This window comes from Camelus dromedarius, chromosome 8 (genome assembly GCF_036321535.1).
Source record: "Camelus dromedarius isolate mCamDro1 chromosome 8, mCamDro1.pat, whole genome shotgun sequence".
Taxonomy (NCBI): domain Eukaryota; kingdom Metazoa; phylum Chordata; class Mammalia; order Artiodactyla; family Camelidae; genus Camelus; species Camelus dromedarius.
In genome coordinates this window covers 78,827,924-78,848,816 of record NC_087443.1, presented here as the reverse complement: position 1 = coordinate 78,848,816, position 20,893 = coordinate 78,827,924, and the positions used below count along the sequence as shown (strand labels likewise).

The 20,893-nt window shown below is 46.1% G+C and overlaps 1 protein-coding gene across 2 annotated transcripts in view; it reads right to left on the bottom strand.

Annotated features, from left to right (window-relative positions):
* Window positions 1-20,893, bottom strand: part of DOCK1 (dedicator of cytokinesis 1) — a 484,546-nt gene that overhangs the window by 366,761 nt on the left and 96,892 nt on the right. For both annotated transcript variants that reach the window (XM_031460760.2, XM_064488534.1), the window contains exons 17-22: window positions 19,975-20,078; window positions 19,396-19,579; window positions 13,888-13,985; window positions 8,058-8,147; window positions 7,613-7,713; window positions 3,573-3,707 (exon numbers count right to left, since the gene is read on the bottom strand). In XM_031460760.2, coding sequence (XP_031316620.2) covers window positions 3,573-3,707; window positions 7,613-7,713; window positions 8,058-8,147; window positions 13,888-13,985; window positions 19,396-19,579; window positions 19,975-20,078 — 712 coding nt within the window. The remainder of the gene's footprint in view (window positions 1-3,572; window positions 3,708-7,612; window positions 7,714-8,057; window positions 8,148-13,887; window positions 13,986-19,395; window positions 19,580-19,974; window positions 20,079-20,893) is intronic.

The window sequence follows — 20,893 nt, the reverse complement described above, 5'->3', positions numbered from 1 at the left end:
ACGAATCAAACATCCCAGACATCTGTGCAGGACAGAGGATGGCTTTTTCCTTAAGTAGCCTATACGAAATAGGAATATTATTTCACCTAAATGCAATGCCTTTGATAAGACAGATGAAGACCTACTGAAATGGGATGGTGAGGGCTGGGGTGAGGACAAGACATGACTAAGAAGCTTCAGCCCTTTTGTCTATGATTTTAAAGTCATAATTTTTTTTTCCTCCCACAGATTCTTCTCGGTAATTTCAAGCTACAGATTTAATTTTTAGAAGTACTATCACATCTAGACAATGTGGCTACAACTGTGTTCTAAGTTTCGAGAGGAATGTATGTCCTTGTCTGCCCTCAAGAACTGTAAAGGTAGCCAAGACACACATTTGGGAAGCATTTGGAGAAAAAAACTAAGGTCAAAAAACTGTAAAAGTCCGAGACAGGCAGGGCTCCAAAGCTCATTAAGCATTTGGGAAGGAAGGACCCCAGTCACTACTGTATCTTTCTCATCGTGAGATGAGATCAGGAATGCTCAGACAAGGGTCTTGGACGGTTCCGGAAGCTGCACTGCTTTTTGGCAACTGCTGCTACTTGCCTTCTGACCTCTCTGCATTTTTCGTCTTGGACAGTCTCAGCTCCTGACAAACATGTTATCCCAGCAAAGACACTCAGTAGGGGGTAAAGCCTGGCTCCTCCCACTCCAGGACAAAGGCTGGCACGCGGATCACAGTCCCTGCCAACACCACGCTGCCAAAGGCCAAAGCAAAGGCATTCCAAAGGATGTCTAAACACAAAACACTTCCTGGGTCAAAGCAAGGGTCTGCAGAGTATTTCACTCCATTTCTGCACAACACAGTAGAACTGAATCACATCTGTGGACCACTTACTGCTCCAATGACTTAAAGAGATACTACAGACAGGAGTCTCAGAGATTGACCCCCACGCTAATCCCAAGCTGATGGGGAGGAAAGGCTCTGAGGGGCCTAATTAAATAGGATTTTCTATCCCAGAAAAAGTTAAGGATGTTCCAAGCTGTCAGGTAACAGAAACTGTTGGTTAAAAGTATGAGAAAGAGAATGCTAATTGCCCAGCCAGTGTATATTTCTCCGTTACTACTTTAAATAAAGAAATCTGACTTTGTTGACAGCATCAATAAACCCATCTAAAAATCCTTTCCAACCTCCCTGGGATCTAGGGTGATCAGGTGACATATTTCTGGCCAATGAGATGGCAGCACATGACACTTCGCAGGGACTGGGGACAGCTCTTTAAAAGGAGAGTAAGTGGAAGAGCTGTTTATCCCTCACCTTCCCTTCTCTGTGGCCTGGAATGCAGTCCTGATGCCAGGAGAGGCAGGAGCCACCTTGGGGCCATGAGATAGAGAGACAGACCCCTAAGGACGGTGGGGCAGAGAGGTAAAAGGAGCCAAGGACCCAAAATAAGCAACCAGAGAACAAGGGCCTGCACCCCGGACCCTTCCTCTGGGCTGCATGTCAAGTGGAAACAATTTTAAAAAGTCAGCCTCATCTCACTGAGTGATGTTAACCTGGATTTTTCTGTAACACAAAGCCAATCACATTCCTCACCTCTATAAGATCAATCAAACTCAGTAACATTTCTAGACCATGGTTCTAAGATCTCATGCCATTTGTGTTTTGAGGTTGAAAGAGATTAAGGAGAGACAGAAATGATTTTGCTACTGGTCCACTTAGGTGACCCCAATCTTTTCTAAGCAGCATTATTTTGTAAAAGATTATAGCGTTTACAACAATAGCAGAAACACACTGACCATCAGTGCACACACTTCTTCTGATTATTAATCTCTAAATGAGAAGGAAGATCAGCAGTGTGCTTAGGAAGGAGATGGGCATTATCCAACCCCTGACCCAGTGTCAAGTTGATCACACATCATATAAGATTAAAATTTTTTCAAATGAAACATGACATAATCCACATCTCCTGTTTTGTTCCTTCAAGTTCATCCTCTCACCTGAGTGTATATTTTGGTTTAGAGTAATCAGAGATTTAAAATGAGTGGAGAAAAATATAAAAGCAAGATAGAGGATGCCAAGAAGTTTACTTCCAGAGAATTAATTTCATTGAAAAAATAAAATAAAATGCAGGAATCCACTTGCCCATCTTTCACAGCTGACAGAAAATCATCAGTGGCTCTGACCTCTAAGAAAAGAGAAAGCTTCAACCCACATCAAGATTCACACGTATACACAATAAGCAAAATTTAAGAGTGTGCCTATGATGTCTAGCCAAGGATAAAAGCTCAATGGCCTCATACCGTGTGTCTTCGCACATAAACATGGCAGTGTGGAGACTGCTGTTTAAATCTAGGAACCCCAGAGTAAACAAAGCAGACACAAGCCCTGACCAGTAATGCAGGGGCTGTGACCACTGGTCAGTGGTGGGTACGACCCCATCTGTGACCTTTTCAGCTCTACACACTCAATACCTCGCTCCTCTGGCTTTATATGCACCATGGTGTGCACAGGATAGGATTCTGAATACCTCCCCTTTCTCCCCCGGCCCTCCTGGAGAAGCCAACATGAGGCCAACAAAGATCAAGTGGAGAGTCAACAGGGAAGCCCTGGTATGTGTCCACACTCGTTCGATTCCCAGTATTCACTGACACGCTTGGTGATGCATTCTCAAAATCAGAGGGACATTGGTCCTTCAAGTCCATCCCTGTGTTTAGAACTCACTATGAGAACATCAACCTCAAATAACCCACATGAACCAACAGCACTCACTGTAGGTCACCCAAAGCAGCTGTCCTCCAAAAGCAGCAGCAGAGGGAGTCCACCTGGACACCCCAACACCCAGTCTATCCCTTTTCACATCCCTTCATTCAGAGACTTAAAGATGGTAGGGCCAACTGAAAGCTCATTGATCTTAGCACAGTTCTTCATCTATAGGTGTCCAGGGAAAGATACCAACGTCCTCTATAGAACAATGAAGTCAGCATTATTATTACCTCAGTCCACTTCAAAGGCCAAAAACAATTCAGAAATTCACCCAGACTGTGTGTGAAACCCATCCCTAAGCTAGGACCCCTCAGTGTCCATTCACGTGGCAAAGTCATGGGTGGGAGTCTCTCCCTGGAAATAAAACATGATCCCAATTGAAGGAAGGAAGAGAGTCTTCCCAAGTGAGGCAATTTGACTTGATTTTGGCTTTTGGTTGTTGTGGCTTATTTCTTTCACTTACGTTTGTTCTATGGGGGGCTTCTTTCTCTACAAGATACACTGAAAAGAAGTTCTAAACCCTGGGTATTCACCCTGCACTACCTTTGAAGAATTGTGAACACTCTCAGGAGACAATGTTTGACTCACAGCCACACATTTCTGACTCAGGAACAGGACCCGAGACTCAAACTCAGTGCTTGCGTTGGGGAGCAGTCACTAGGGGTGGGCAACCCCCACCCCCACCCCAGCACGGCTATTTGTCACTGCTGCGTCTTGCTAAAAAGCAAGGAAAGGAAGGGAAAAAAGGAGAGGAAGGAAGAAGGAAAAGGAAGGAAGGAAAGGATTTCCTGAAACTCCTCCGCAGAGCCAGCACGCTGATACCTACTGGTTGAACAGTATCCGGGAGCGCACGATGAACTTGAAGATGTATTCTAAAGCTTTCATGGCTTTATACAGCTGGTCACTTATTCCCGGCTTCTCAGCATTGTCCACGTAGTTCCTTAAAACTTTGGTCAGCTTCCTGGTCACAGTGGAAACACAAATTAACAAGTTCAGAACATGACAGCATCTCAACTCTTAACTGGGACAGAAATACACAGGTGGGTTATTTTTATGTTGCTTCACACTTATTAGTATATGCATATTTGTGAAATGTATTCGGAACAGATTAAAAGTGACCCATAAAATAATTCTCAGAGGAGCGAGATCTGAGCATTTAATGAGCACTTTCTAAGTTTTAGATGTTTTTCTAAGCATTTAAATGTATTATGCAATTTATTCTTCACAGCAACACCGTAAGGTAAGTGTTGGGCTTTATCTTTAAGTTACAGATGGAAAAGCCCAGGATTCGGTAGGTAAACCAGCTTTCCCAATGCTAATAACAGAATTAAAGGGACCTCCTTTGTAGCCGTATCTACTTTCACGATGCCCCTTTTTTCTCATTGAGCGTGCGTTATTTCCAAATGATAAAGGCAGCAGTAGTAATAACCAATTTTTAATTCTGCCCAAACTTCTACATTTTCTACCACTACTGGCCCATAAACTAATAATTATTGTTCATCGTTCAGAAAGATGACCCTCAAAGTGATGCCGTCTAAATCATAAAGCAACAGTTAAATTAACTTCAGTATACTTTCAGCTTTTAGTTCATGGGCTAGACTGTAATTCTCCAAAAGATAGCAGCATATGTAAAAACCTGTAGGAAGACAACCCAACAAGATCACTCATTAACCAAACTTCTCCACTCCCCAGTGTTTTATGTAATCTACAAGAATTCCCCGTGGCTTTGAAACATCCATCGCAGTCATAAAAATAACCTGCTAGGGTCCTGACAGCACTCCTGGTTAAGCTGTGAGCCAGGATGCACCAGACTCTTACTTGAGGTTATTATAAGACACTCAGAATAGCAACTATAACTCTGCTGGTAGATGACCTCGGAACAGCCCTCAGAATATCTATTTTACTGATAAATCACAATAAAAGCCTTTTGGGGGACTGAGTGGCTGTAAAGCCATGTCTAACAGTAGTCAGGCTGCAGAAGCCTAGGAAGGAAACCTGACGTTGTTAGAACAGCCTTCCTACCAGTGCGCTGAAGAAGGTAGACCAGAAAGATGCCTTCCCACAGGCTCCACTGGCCCCGACGCTGGGAAGGGCATCTGCTCCTAGATGTCTAGAGGTGGTTCTCAGGGGACAGCAGAACATCTCAAGTCCTGTTGAAAACCTGTTTCACTGAGTTGAATTTCTTTTCCCAGACTGATTGGACCACACATCTTTTCTTCTTAGACCTACAGCTACCCAAGGAATATACACTCCACAGAAATACTTTTTGGAAATTCTTCCAAAAGATTAATCAAATGAAAGAATAATAAGAAGGAATGATTTACTAAGAGAATCACCCAGAACCAGAAAATAAATCTGAAGTCAAAAGACCCCAATCCGTGTGAGCCAGGCCATCTGTAGCTGCAGAAAGATCAAACTCCTTGGTACTTGACCAAACAGGGCATTGGTTCAGGGAGAGGGACGCCTGAACCAGCTCTGGAAAAGACAGCTCTGGGGACAGAAAGGAGCCTGTCCTGCTGGTTTTCTGGAAGACCAGCCCCCAAAGCTGATGCCTCCCTCCTCGCCTGGACCAGCACCGGTCTCTCTGATCGTAAACTACCGATGCAGGAGCTCCTGCTCTCTGAGAGCCGGGATGCTAACAAGTAACCCCTCCGCCACAATCATCTTTATTTTTTTTTTTAATTTTGATTTTTTTTGCCGGGTGGGGGAGGTAATTAGGTTCCTTTTTTTTTTTTTAAATGGAGGTACTAGGGAATTGAACCCAGGACCTTGTGCACGCTAGGCATGCACTCCACCACTGAGCTAGGCCCTCCCCCACTACAGTCATTTTTAATTTCTTCTCTTGGTGTTCTTTGTGAAATAAGGCTGCAGATCTCAATACTTATCAAAGGAAAGAGTGAGAAACAACCTGGATGAAAGTCTAACCTAAGTCCATTCGTGCCAAGACTTCTAGACAGGAGGGGGCGAGGGACCTGCTGGGATGACACTCTGTGCCAGAACGTCCCCCCAGGCCAGAGGACACGGAAAGCATTCACTAGTGCGGAGACAGCCTTCCATGACTGGGTTGGAACTGTGCGAATCACAATTACCTCCTCTGGCACTTCAAGGAGAAAACACTCAGATTCACACTGCTGAAGAACCACTTGGGGTTGTTGCTCTACCAAACATGATAAGAATACTTATTTGCTGAAATTAAAATGTCCTTTTCAGCAGATGATGGAGAATGAATGAGCGGATGCTAACTCACAACTCAGTCTCATCATAACTTGAAAATAAAATGGTACTTTCTGTGTTTCCCACTGAGTAACTTGTCCAATGCTCCCTGCTTTCCATCTTCCACCTTTGAGAACGGAACAGCACCCTTCTTGTAGGGGAGAGGGGTGCCAACAGGAGCATCTGGAACATAGCACGGTGACCTTGTCACCGTTCTGATTTTCTGAAATTGAAGTACAAAATCTAATCTGAGAAGAGCTGTTTGGCCGTATCTCAGCAAAAAAGGAACATCGTGAAGGTGACCCATACGCAGTCATGTCACACTGAGAGACGCGCACAGGCCACCTCCTAAGCTGTGCATGGGCACCCTTTTGGCGGCCATAGCAAGATGGTGCCACTTAATGAGAACCTCCCCACGGTCTGTCAGGAACCGTCCGAAGTGCAGACAAGCGGGGCCTCTCCAGCGAGACAACAGAATGTTTTAAACAAACATTTATTAGCAAGCAAGCACAAAGCTTGTCACAGCTTGTCCTGTCCTGTGTGCGCCAGGACATCGGAGCTCTCTGCCCATCGGGGCTCCACCCACCGCCTCGCAGTAAACATGTGCTCAAGCATGCTTGAGCTCAAAAACCGGGAACAGGACTGCTGGGCTTGAGAAACAGTCAAGGATGACAGGTTTTGACCTAAGCATGGTCAAGACACAGACGGGAGCTTCAACACTACTTCCAACTTCCATCATTTCTAATGATTCTAGGGGGAAGGGTCTTAAAGAAATTAAGTCTTTCTTTCTCACTGCAACTCACACAATAAGAAGTCTGAATACATGCCAACAAATCCCATTGTGAGAGAACGAGGAACTCGCCCTAATAATTCTAATAATAATGAAACCTAACTACTGCTTAGCGCTTTCTAAGTGCCACGGATTATTCCAAACACTCAACATGTAATAACTCATTAAAATCCTCAAGGAACCCTACGGTCCTGCTGTTTTACAGATGAGAGGGCTGGAGCTCAGGGACGTTAATCAACTTAAACTTGTCAGGGACAGAGTGGAAACGTAAGCCCAGCCAGCCAGGTCCCCGGGTTGGGGCATCCCCACTAGGCTTGCCGGGGGCGCGTCCCACCAGACCCACAGGGCATGTCTAGCGGTGTGGGGGCAGACGGGCAGGCAGGAAGAATCTAAGTTAGTCACAGCTGCAGCTTCTGGAACAAAGGGAAAGGCACTCTTTAAAGAGCAAAAAGATACATTGAAAAGTACAAAACTGAATTTTATTCACACTAAATAACCAATCATCTCAAAACAGGAACACATCCATTTATTCACTCATCAAATGCTTGTCGGGAAGCCATGGTGTGGCAGGCACTCGGCACCCACGTATCCGTTTCATCAAACACAAACTGAAAATTTCAAAGACAAATAGAAAGGTACGGAGAAGAACAGGAATTTATTCAAGAATGTTCTGATACTTCCTCACATACCTCTCTCAGCAAGATTTTTAGGTCTGTTAAGAGGGAAAGAATAATAAAAATTATACCAATAAATTCAGTTTGGGGAAGGGAAATCCAGACTTACGGGCAAAAGTACATGGAAAAGGCTCTTACAAAAACAGACAAAAAGAAGTAGTGGTTTTAAAGCAACAAAAAAGAACTTACGTGTAGGCTAATGTTGCACTGAAGTGTTTCTTAATGTAGGTTTCCAAAACAGGATTGAAATGCTGAAATTTTCTATCAGCAATCAGTCCAATGATAAATACCTGTGAGATTAATATCCATGTTAGCAAAAAAAAAAAAAAAAGGCAGACGACTTTGGAAGCGTCATCTGAAACCTTGGCACCGTGCGGTGCACCAAGGAGCGATGACATTTCCAGACAGAAGTTGGTCGACCAGTTTCCCTCACCTCACCCCACACATTACATCTGCCTAACTATAGCCTTGCAGTGAAAGAAACTTTCTGCCTCTCAATTCAGCTGCTCTGATTGGGTTTACAACTGGAAATGCTTTCAAGGTCACTGTGATGGATTCCCGCCCCCAGCTTCAAAGGCTGCAGCATGAAAGTGCCCCTTAATATCTGAGCAGATGCAAAGTCAGAGCGTCTTACCAGAGCATCAAACACTAATGTATCAAAAGTCTCGCTCTCCGAGTTCTCCATCATGATGTTGAAGAGGGCATCCAAGGTGTCCTGGAGGAACTAGAGAGACACAACAGGTCAGCAGACAGAGCAAGCCCGCCCAGCTCCCCCACTGAAAACAACGCCCATTTTTGGCAATACTGCAAACACCCACCTTTCCCAAACAGCACCTACTAAGCTAGGAACTTCAGGGATTTTTTGCAGCCATTAGATGCACACGACAAAAATCTGAGACGAATGAATTTAGAGCAAAGGCATGCCACCCTGAGTCGAGCAGAGGAGGACGGGCAGCAGGGAGCTGCCTAGGGCCCCCTCCCATGGGACCTCTCCAACCCTTCTCCTGTTTTTCATCACAAACAGTGCAACAGCAACTCGGGGAAGACTGGTTCTCACTCGTTCCGGACACTCTGAGTATGGGACCCGAGCTAGCAAGTGCGCCGAAGCCACACAAGGAGCAATTTCTGGTATAATAAAGGACCTTCTGCAGACGCAGGTGCCCGAGGACAGAAGAGGTGTATGATTCTGAAGCTGGTAAAGAGCAGAGGGCCAGGACATGCTCAGTTTATTCAACAGCAATTTAGAAATTCCTCTTCTAGCCTACTATGACTCACCAAATAAACACTGCAGCATAGAATGGCAAAAACATCATGAATTTAATTCAGAAAGGAAAAACTCAGAAGACTTCAAAGTTTTGTCACACTAGAAAGGGGCTTTGAACACTAGCCCCATCCTCCCCTGAAGGATGTGTAGGATGGACGAAAAGGACTCCACTGGAAGGAATGAGTTCCCTGTTTGTGGAGTGGATCAAGCTGAGGCAGAATGCCATACAATGGACTGTTGGCCATAAAATGGAATGAAGTATGGTGACATCATTATTAGGCACTGGACATATGCAAATCAAAACCACAGTGAGACACCACTTCACCCAAACTGGCAGCTATTCTCAAAATGACAGACAATAGTTACGTGTGGGAAAGGATGGAGAGAAATTGGAGCTCTTATACGACACTGGTAGAAATGAAAAACCACACAATGGCTTTGGAAAACAGACTGACAGTTCCTCAAAGGGCTAAACATAGATTTACCATGTGACCCCATAATTTCATTCCTGGGTATGCAACCAAAAGAATGGAAAACATATGCCCCCCACAAAAACTTCTGCACAAATATTCATGGCAGCTGTACTTCTAATTGTCAAAATGCGGAAACAACCCAAATGTCCATCAGCAGATGAACAGATGAACGAACATGGCATATCCATACAACAGAATATTGACTATTCAGCCACAGAAAGGAATGAAGTTCTGCTACATGCCACAACATGCCCTGAAACCAAAAGAAGCAAATCAGAAAAGGCCGAATATTGTCTGATTCAATTTACATAAAATATCCAGAATCGTCAAAATCCAGAGACAGACGGTTGCCTGGAGCGTGGGGAGTGACAGCTAATGGGTATGGGTTTTTCTTTTTCCGGTGATGGAAATGGCCCGAAATGAGAGTGGGGACAGCTGTACAACTCTGTGAAGACAGTGAGAACCTCTGCATTGTACGAATTGAAAGGGTGTTTTCTGGTATGTGAGTCACATGGCAATCAAGTGGTTCTTAAAAACAGAAGGACAGGGGAGGGTACAGCTCAGCAGAGCACGCGCTTAGCACGCACAAGGTCCTGGGCTCAGCCCCCAGTCCCTCCACTAAATAGGTAGGCAGGTAGGTAGGTAGGTAGACAGACAGACAGACAGACAGACAGACAGACAGACAGACAGATAAAAAAGATACCTCCCCACTTCCAAAGAAAAAAAGCACAATTAAAACAAAGGAGTAAGGGTCCCCACAGCCGGGACAGAAGACTGGCTGAATGAGATCCCTGGACCAGATCTTCCTGGGCAGCTGGGCCCATGCACAGAACCCCTTCATGTCCCCACAGAGGATCTCAGACGGTTTGAGCCCCAGACCGAGGAACCAAACCCGGGGACTCGCCCCCCAGCTGGTGCTCACTGCCTGCCCGGCGTGAGCTGTGGAACCCTGCAACAGCCCCACATTTAGTGCCCCACAGCTCTCCTTCCGGAGGGAGGACGTGCTCTCAGACCCAGTAAGAGACCTGAGGCCCGCCCGGCATAACACCCTCATTCTAGTCCACTGCGCCACCCACCACCTAATCTGTGTCTCATATCAACGGCGGGGGAATGAAAGCACCCTGACCAGGAGGCACTCCGGTCTGGACGTCAAGGGCTCCGTCAACTCTGTAATTACTTAAGCCTGAGCCACCTCGTTACTTTTGTATCACTGCTCTTCGTTTTCAGGTTGTAAAAGCTTTGCAAAGGTCAAAACTTAACTCCATCTGCTAACAGCCCAATGTTCCTGCCAACGGACTCACCAGGCGCCGGCCCTGGCTTGTCACAGTTTATGTAAATAAGGCGCATGACCCCACCCCCAACCCCACCCAGGCAAATGACACAGAAACATGACTGCAGAGAGCTGGAGCCTTGGGTATCTGGCTGCAGTCCCAGAAGTGCAGGGACACGCGTGTTCTGCAGGGGAGCCCTCCCACAGGGCCACAAGAGGGCTTCTTTCGACATTTGCCCTCGTTCCAAGGCTATCCACCAGAGGATCAAAATCACCATTTTCACTTCCCATCAAAATGAGAAACTGCATCTTTTACTAAATGGGTGAATACTTTTCTCAGTCTATCAGCAGTGTTCTCTTTCCATTGCAAGTTATAAACATACAGAAGGGAGGCCTTGAATAAGTCAAATAAAACCCACAGTCCGTCAGCATCCTTAACAGAATGAAAGGAGGGTGGGAAAGGATAAATCAGGGGTTGGGGATTAACAGACACACATTACTGTATGTAAAACAGATAAATAAGGACCTACTGTACAGCACAGGGAACTATATTCAATTTCTTGTAATAACCTATAATGGAAAAGAATCTGAAAAGAAAAAATATATATGTATGTATGTAACTGAATCACTTCATGTACACCTGAAACTAACATTGTAAATTGACTATACTTCAATAAAAATTAAAAAAAAAAAAAAACAGACTGAAAGGAGACCCATGCAGGGTGGGGTTCCCTCTGGCCCTGGCTCCCATCAACAGTCCTGTGGCCTTAGATGAGTCAGTTCACGGCTCTAGGCCCACAGGGTGTTAGAACACAAAGAAAATGGGAAGGAATAAACTCAGGCAGAGCAGGTAAGGGGTGGACGGGGCACCCAGGCCTGGGGGGTACCACTGAACACGGGAAGAAGAGGGAGAGATGTGAAACCGTCTCCAGGCATGAACGACAGAACCTGCTAACAGATTAGGTAAGAGGAACCAGGGAGAGAACAAGACCAGACGATTCCAGATTTTCCCCGTTAAGTGTTAACAACAGGGCAACCAAAGTGTAAGTAATTCCTCATGTGACTCGGGGACTTAAAAATGACAGCGGACACGATGCCATTAATTGTGTGTCTTTTAAAGTTATGTTAACTTACTCGCCCAGTTTCCGTCTGAATTCGGGAATTTACAGAGCCCAGGGAAGTTTAAAATGCAATTAACATTGTCCAAGCCAGGAGAAGAAGACAAGGACCGGGAAAAAGATGATTAAAATTTGAAGATTAGTGAGGATATGTTTGAATGGGGATACGATGAATTTAGGGCAACAGCGCCACCACATTCATTTACACTTAAGTTAACCACACTGCTGCTTAATTAAGGCCATTTTAAGTAATTAATTTTCCCAGAGATAAGGGAGTCTCCCTCAGCAGGCGCCTCTCACAGAGGGAGAGACACAGACCAGGCAGTGGGGACCTTGCTCACGGGAGACCGCGAGCGGGGGGCAAGCTTGCTGCGTGTCAGCCACAGTGAAGCCCCGTGAACACGGAAACGCACCCCCTCAGGTACAAGGAGAAGCCGTGAACAGGTGGGAGGCAAGGACAGCCTAATACTAAAGAAAATACCAGAACCACTGTGTCTGCACCAAGTACCAACTAAAGAACCACAGAATCCGAGCCCTCAGCGGGATCCCCGATCATGTCAGGCTGACGGTCCTGCCTTAGAGGAAGACCCCAGACGGTCAGGGACACTGCTCTCAAGCCTCCTCTGTGTGATGCTAACAAGTGAGCCCAAGGTCACGTGGGAGGAACACGGCCCAGACAAGGCTGAGCGCTGCGAAGTTTCAGACACACCGCGTCCCTCTCCACATCAGTGACAGGAGGTCTGGGTGAGCCGAGAGCCAGGGTTAAATTAACAGCGGGGATGGTAACGACAATGATGATGTTACCGAAACTCGGGTCGGCTGCTCGCCGCTCCAGAGGCAAGCGTTGGTAGAAAGAAAAGTTTTATCCTGGAGGCCGGCAACCGGAGGAGAAGGCAGACTTATGTCCAAAGGCCAATTCCCCACTGCTGATCGGTGGGCAAGAACTTTTAAAGCGGAGTTTCAGGTATGTGTGGGGAGGGAGGGGGCTATGTGCAGAACAGCACAGTCAGCTCTGACAGTCATCTTGAATTTGCTCATGCAGTCATCTGGTCAGCGTCACCTTGATTGCTTTAAGTCCAGTTAATCTTCAGTTCGGGGTCAGTTTGTTCCCATGTCTTTGGGGCCAGTTCCCGGAACTGTGGCAGCTTCTCTAATGACAACAGTCTGGTCATCATGTAGCAAACTTTTCCCACCTAGTGGGGCTTTCAGTGTCTACAAAACAGCTCTAAGGACAGGGCTCGGAACATTGTCTGTAGCCCCTGAGGAGGAGCTAAAGGTCCTTGACCTTAATGACTAACCATGATAATTTTGTTTTGTTTGACTATTTCCCTCTGTTTCTATATTTTCTCATTTCTCTGATTGAACTTATTCTTTCACTAAAGATTTCCTACAGACAAGAGGCAGGTAGAAGACACGTGGCAGGGGAGAGGGGATGTCTGTCCTGGGAAGGCCCCATAGGCTCCTGCTCTGTTTCAATAATGATAAATGCGGAAACTCCCGGAGGACCTCCCAGGGGCCAGCTACAAGCGACCTTATCTCATTTAACCTGCACAACAACCCTCGGAAGAAGGCACTCTGTCTCTCCACTGAACAGCAGGGGAAGCAAGGCTTAAAGGGGTTATTAACCTTTCTCAGCCCCACAGCAAGGACCCTTGGTTGATTCCAAAGCCCATTACCATCACAGTGAAGCCAGACTGTCATCCTCAACCAGAGTCCACAGGACGTCTGTCTCTTGGAGGCATGTGTTCACATCCAAAAGAACACATTTGTTACAGGGATTATACCCAGAACCCCACAAAGTCAGACATCGTTTTATTGTGCTCGGCAGATACTGCGGGTTTTACAAATTGAAGGTTTGTGGCAACCTTGTGTTGAGCACGCCCATTGGCACCATTTTCCCAGCAGCATTTGCTCACTTCGCATCTGTGTCACATGTTGGTAATCCTCGCGATATTTCAAACTTTGTCATTGTTATGGGATTTGTTACGGATCTGTGATCGGTGATCTTTGGTGTAACTGCCGCAAGAAGTCACCCCTCACGAAGGCTCAGGTAACGGTTAGCATTTTTTCTAACCATGAAGTATTTGTCACGATGGCGTATACATGGTTTTGTTAGACACGACGCTGCCGCACGCTCAACAGACTACACTACAGTGCAAACATAACTTTCATACGAACTGGGGAACGAAATAATTTGCGTGAGTTGCTCACTGCAGTGGTCTGGACCTGAAGCCACAATATCGGGGAGGTGCCCCTGTATGCCTTGGAAGGCAGTGTCTACATCTAACGATACACAGCAGGGCAGCAGGACAGCCAGGACGACGTGCGACCCTCGTTACCTTCACCACTTCGCCACCGTCGACCTTCATCAGCTGTCTCAGGTTCTGCTGCAGCAGGTTGGTGTTGGAACGCCACTTCAGAAGCCCCAGGAGGTCCACTGGAAACGGAAAATGAAAATGAGTCCCTCCCAGCGAGAACTCTGTCTCCCTTGCTCATGTATCATGTGACGTCCCCTACGTAATTTTCTGAACAGAAAAATCAACCCTATTTGGAAACGTTCGCCAGCCAAATATTTCATTACTTTCCAGCAACATACTTGACGCCTAGTGTGGCTGAATTCATCACTTCCAACTACATTTACCATGAAATGATGTCCACGTAGAAGCTTTAAAAAGGCATTTGGGAGCCTACGAAAGAAGGACTGGCCTTTCCGATCCACGAGAAGGCAGAGCGGAGCGGCAGCAGGCCTGTGAGGCCACTCACCATTCAGGGCTGTCCCGGCAGCTTCTCCCAAATGGTTTTTCCCAGTTTGAGAATCAGATTCTTATTTTTTTTTTAATAAAGTAATATAAAACAATCAAGGCAAACTCAAGTACTGAGCCTGCAAGGCTACAGTCCTAAAGGACACAAGCACCCTGGCCCTGAGACCACTGCTGGGCTGAGTCTGCAGCCCTCACCCAGGCCTGACCCTTCCATCAGTTTTATGTTTATTTCCTAATAGAAAAATCACAAATTGAACATATCGATTTTTGCTACTCAGTGTGGAAGACGATGCTGAGAAATGATTTTGTTTACAGAAGCAAGACGTCTTTAAGCCATGAAGACAGAATCCAAAACATCTCTGGGAAAGGACGTGTGCCCACACAATTTTCACTTGAAGTCCTATTAATATCCCATTACGTGAAAAAACACCATCAGGAAAAGCACATCTAATTTACTGTTTATGCTCATCAGGAATGAACTTTTGCTCCAGAAATGGGCTCCGTAAGAAAAACCCTAGTTAATACTGAAAAGAAAAACGGAATTTTGACAATAGATGGAATTTCAGGGAACTCAAGACACCAATTGTAATTTGAGGATCAAACCACACAAAAGGCATACGTGCGATGAGGCTCCAAACCCACACTCTCAACTTGTGGCCTCACCCCCTAGGAAAGCTGACAAAGGGAAGAGTTAAAAACAGGAAAACACAAAGGGGACAGCATCCTAGTGTCCTGTGGAAGAGACCATGGAGATTCAAACACCAGCTGGGCCACGCCACCAGTATATGACCTTGGGCAAGTCCCTTCACCTCGGTTTTCCTATCTGAGCAATGGGCACAATGTTGCCTAAATCAGGGTTGGTGCAAGAATTGAAGGGCAAAACATGGAGAAAGCACTTGGAATGATGCCCAGCAGGAAGACCAACAGCAGCCCATCAAAGAGACAATCAGGAATTGAAAATTTTCGGTATTCATCGTGAAAGTTAACCTGTTTTAATTTCTACCCTAAGTGAAATAATGAAAAAACTACATTCTGTCCAAACATGCTCTCAGTCCCAAGCTAAGGGAGATTTCCACCTCCCAAGAGTTACCAGTGGGCATTGTGTTTTTTGTTTTTTTTTTTTAATAATTGAAGAACAGTCAGTTACAATGTGTCAATTTCTGGGGTACAGCACAATGTCCCAGTCACACATATACATGCACATATTTGTTTTCATTTTCTTTTCTATTAAAGTTTACTACAAGATATTGAATATAGTTCTTTGTGCTATAGAGAAGAAATTTGGTTTTTATCCATTTTTATATAGTGGTTAACCTTTGCAAGTCTCCAACTCCCAAATTTATGCCTTCCCACCCTCTTTCCCCCAGTACATAAAATTGTTTACTATGACTGTGAGTCTGTTTCTGTTTTGTAGATGAGTTCATTAGTGTCCACTTTTTTCTTTTCTTTTAGATTCCACATATGAGTGATATCATATGGTATTTTTCTTTCTCTGTCTGGCTTACTTCACTTAGAATGACGATCTCCAGGTCTATCCATGTTGCTGCAAATGGCATTATTTTATTTTTTATCACTAAGTAGTACCCCATTATATAAATATACCATAACTTCCTTATTCAGTCATCTGTCAATGGACATTTAGGTTGCTTCCATGTCTTGACTATTGTAAATAGTGCTGCTATGAACACTGGGGTACATGATCTTTTTGGCCTAGAGTTCCCTCTGGATATATGCCCAGGAGTGGGATTGCTGGATCATATGGTAAGTCTATTTTTAGTCTTTTGAGAAATCTCCATACTGTTTTCCATAATGGCTACACCAAACTATATTCCCACCAGTGATGTAGGAGGGTTCCCTTTTCTCCATCCACACTCTCTCCAGCATTTATCATTCGTCCATTTTTTAATGATGGCCATTCTAACTGGTGTAAGGTGATGCCTCATTGTAGTTTTGATTTGCAACCAGCGGTTTTTTAACGGAGACTCATTAATCTGGATCCCATTCATGCAAAGTTAGTGGCACTTTGGATAAGAGCGAGCCTGACGTTTACCTCTGTGTTGTAAATTTGAGAAAAAATACAGCTGGGTAAATCAGCAGGGACAAACGCCTCTGAGGAGGGGGAGCTTGTCCAGCCCGCCAGCCCCCCAGGTCCTCTCCTCTCGTCTCATTCCCAGGAAACCACTGCACTTTGACCTGTAATAATTCTGTCCCATGACTTCTCTCTAATTACATAGCAAGCTGACTGAGCAAAGGACCACATCTCCTACTTTTTTTCGTATCTCCCGTAGCATCCAGCATAAAGCTGAGAACAGAGAGGTTTAATACAAACCTCAATGAATAATTCAGCCACCCTTTTCCCTAAGTAATGGAACTTTGGAGTAACAAATCATGGTTTCAGAGAAATGGCTCCCTCAGAGGAGAATCTGGGGCTCAAAGCCAGACGCCAATGGAGGCAGCTCCGGCTTGCACACACCTGACACACCACCATCCCAAAAAGAGGAATCACTGGCTGGTGTGAAAGGAACAACAAAAGACGTCCCCCTGACTCTTAGTGAGCGAGTTACCACATCGGGATCTCCTGGTTGCCCGGCAACAGCTGCTGCCGAGACCAGGGTGCTGTGCCCCTCGGTTCCAGGGAGGGGACTACCCTGCGTCTGGTGAGATTCAAAGAGCTTGGAGGTGAGAGGAGGGGTTGACTCATCCCCTTGGGATATTTCTGTGACTTAATACCTTGAGGATGTCCTAGTTTGCCATCCTCTTCTCCAGGGATATGTGGGTTTAAGAAGGATTCTGTGGGTCTCACAACCTAACTGCTACTCAGAACACTGTTTTAATGGGAAAATACATTCAAGTCCCTAATAACCACTCCAAACTTGCTTTTGGAATACAACCCACGCTCTGGGATGGTGGCTTCCTACACAGTGAAAATGGCGAGACACAGCAGAACTTAGAGGGCCCCACATACGGGAGCTGACTCACTAGAGAGGCTGCCACTGCCCTGAGTTAAAGAAGAGCAGTGGAGCAGCCATCAGGCTAGTCAATTATTAGGGCCAAATCGAGAGAGTAACATCTGACCTGCAGGGTCATCCTTTCCATAACCCAGCGTCAAGCCAGCACCCACCTGGTGGACGGCACGTTCCCTGGGCACTAACCACGCAGGCTCCCTGTGCATCCCTGACCTGCCCCTGCATGCACAGAGCCCAATGCCCCAGGGAAGGGCGTTCATCTGTCTATGGAGCTTACTGCACAGGCTACAGTCATTCTTGATGCTTCGATAAAGTACCCTGATGAAAAAGGTAAATGATAAAAGTAACGTTGGAGAGATGTATCCAGATGGCCTTCGAGCGTTTGAGTGATGTGTCTCCCCCCACGCCCCCGCCTAGCTCCCCTGTGAGACAGGAGGCAAGAGCACAGGTTGCACAGCCCGGCACGGCAGGGCAGACAGCAGGCGGTGCTCGCTGAAGCAGGGCCGGCACGCCCAGCCCAGCGCGCTCCCTGCCACGACGCAGGGCCTTCCAGGCGAGGGGTTACCTCTGTCCTGTGGTTATCCTGTTAAAGTCTGAATGCTGACTGTCCCCTGGGCAACCCGAGACTACTACCAAGATGTACAGACAACCCCCAGGGACACAATTCGTGACAGCCACAGACATTAACAAGCAAAATCCCCATCGGGCGGCTAAGAGGGAAAAATTGGATTTTCAAGCCGATTTTTGAGAAAGCATAAAGCTACTTGGCAGAGCTGTGAGCCCATCACCTTTGGGGGACTTGAAATGTGGGATCTTGCACAGGAGGCTCGGCCTCGGCCAGACAGTGTGCTCTGAATGAGAAGCAGCCACGGCCGAACAGCCGTGCTGCCGGGAGGCCACAAACAGCATTAGCAACGCAGAGTGGCCAGGGCCACAGGCACCAGCTGATGCTGTGTTACAGCCACACTTGGGGTGAGTGCATCGGCAAAAGGGGGGCCTTACCTCACCATCAGGGAAGTAGAAATGTCATCAAAACCAACTTGTAAAACTAAAAATCATTGGTAATTACCTTAATGAACAGCTGGGAAAGGGGGAGACACAGGGAGAGTAGGGGCCTCACACCCAGAGCTCCCGCGGTGCTCACAGAGCCCTCCTACAGAGGCAGGCACTGTGACCCGTGCACAGATGAGGAAAATCAGCTCAGAGCCTCCAGTTCAAGGTCACTCCCAGGGTTACAATTAGCACAGGGCCAGGGCTCAAGCCCCAGGCTTTGGTCTGACTCCAAGTCACTTGAATTTTCCTTTATACCATTCCACCATCCCTTGATCAACAAGCTTTTATAAAAGTAAATCCATTGCAGAATATAACTCAGTCATAAAAAAGAATGAAATAATGGCATTTGCAGCAACAGGGATGGACCTAGAGATCATCATATTAAGTAAAGTAAGTCAAAGACAAGTATCAGATGGTATCACTAATATGTGGAATCTAAAAAAACAAAGATACAAACAAACTTATTTACAAACCAGAAACAGACTCTCACACATAGAAAACAACTATGGTTACCAAAGGGGAAAGGGGCAGGGGGTAGGCATAAACTAGGAGTCTGGGATTAGCAGATACACACTACTAAATGTAAAATAGATGAACGACAAGGACCTACTGTACAGCACAGGGAACTAATTCAATATCTTGTAATAATCTAAATGGAAAATCATCTGAAAAAGTATATATATGTATATGTATAAATGAAGCACTTTGCTGTACACCTGAAACTAACACAACATTGTAAATCAACTAGACTTCAATTTTTTAAAAAAAGATTAATATTATAGCATATTAGAGCAGGAAAAAAAAAGTAAATCCGTGGCTTGATCTCTCTTTAAGGTTAATTCTTAGCGTGAAATCGGGATGTGAATTTCAGAGCAGAATGGGTGTCACCACCTCTCTCCTCACTCATGAAGAGCCACATGGGCCACCACAGTGGGATGGAGTGAATGATTCGCAGGCCGTGTTCGGGCACTGATAGAGGCCTCCTCCGTGCAGCGGGAAGCACGAGGAAGATGGGTTGAGGGAGCAAAAACTCCCAGGGTGAGCACATCTCTACCCCTGCCCTCACCATTCTGGGTCAGCTTGGTGGAGCACACGAGTGTGGAGATCTGAAAGGAGTCTTTGCTGATGGTGCAGCTCCCCAGACTCTGCATGCTCTTGCCCGTGGCCGAGTGGCCCTTCTCCTCCAGCTCGGCTTTCGTGGAGGGCAGACTCAAGTACGTGCCGGCGTCTTCCAGCTTCTTGGCTTCGGCCTGTGGGTTTAACGATGCAACATGTCAGAGGCCGTTCACAAGCACATGCCATTTTTTCTATCCCTTGTTACCCTTAATCCTTTTAAACAGCACGATATTTGCTCTTTATCATTTGCCAAACTGCTTATTTTAATGATTTCCCTTATTCCTGGAGATTAATTCATGGTCACAGAGCATTTTTTTAACACAGCACCTCATGTGTTATTACACACATCAGTTTCTCTCATTAGGAACAGCAAAAAAGCTGGTCATCTGAAATGTTCATCTGCATAATTAAATGTGGCCAGAGAATAGTTTTCTCACAAAGATGGGAGATGTCCACTCAGGCCAGGAAGCCCAGGAAAGTCTGAAACATTTAGCAATGTTAGCAAGGTTGTGCCAACAGGACGGGGTACCTTATAGACGATGAGGTCGTGCTCCCCGTCTCTCAGAGTGGTGCCGTCGTATCTCATCAGCTTGACAAAAGCCAGGGCAAATATCTTCTCAGATTTGTCCTTGGCTGCAAGAGAAATCAATAATCATTCCAATTGCCGTCACAACAAGACAACATCATGAACGCTGCTGGGGCTGCCTGTCTGAAGCAGATCATGAAACTGTATGGACAGATGTTAACACGTAAATAAGGAGACACAGACGACGTTCGCCTATCCTAAAGGGATCCACGGTGCCCAAATTAATCTGTAAATTCAAAGCAACTCCAATCAAAATCTCATGGGAAGGGTTCCTTGTAGGACCTGAAAACAGACTCTAGAGTAAAGGGCCAACAGGAGGAGGGTGGTTTTGAAGAGGAACGTGGAAGAAAGCCTGCAATACGGAAGGCCAAGAGTAACCATGAAGGGGTGGTAATGACGATGGTGTGGTTTTAACACGGGGACTCACAGACCAACGGGAACCAACAGGATATGCAAACACAGGCCATCGCACATGACCACCCGGAAGGGGCAGACCGACCCTTCACTAAGGAAACAGACCGTTAACGTGGAAAAGCAAAATAGATGGACCCCAACCTCACAGCATCCACGAAGACGAGCTCCGGGTGGACAACACCCCGGAACGTGAAATTTCACTCTCTTTGCAAGAACGTTCTTCCCCCAGAATCTGCCTGTGAGATGCATCCCCTCACTTCACTCAAGTTTCTGGTGAAGTTGTCACCTGCTCCGAAGTGACCAGCCCGCCCAGAAGAGTCCATGAGTAACCTGATCACACTCCTTTGCCTCAACTGACCGATCTGTCTTCATAGTCGCCATGGGCTGAATTGTGCCCCAAAATTCTGATGCCGAAGGCTACCCGTCATGTGGCTGCACTGGAGAAAAG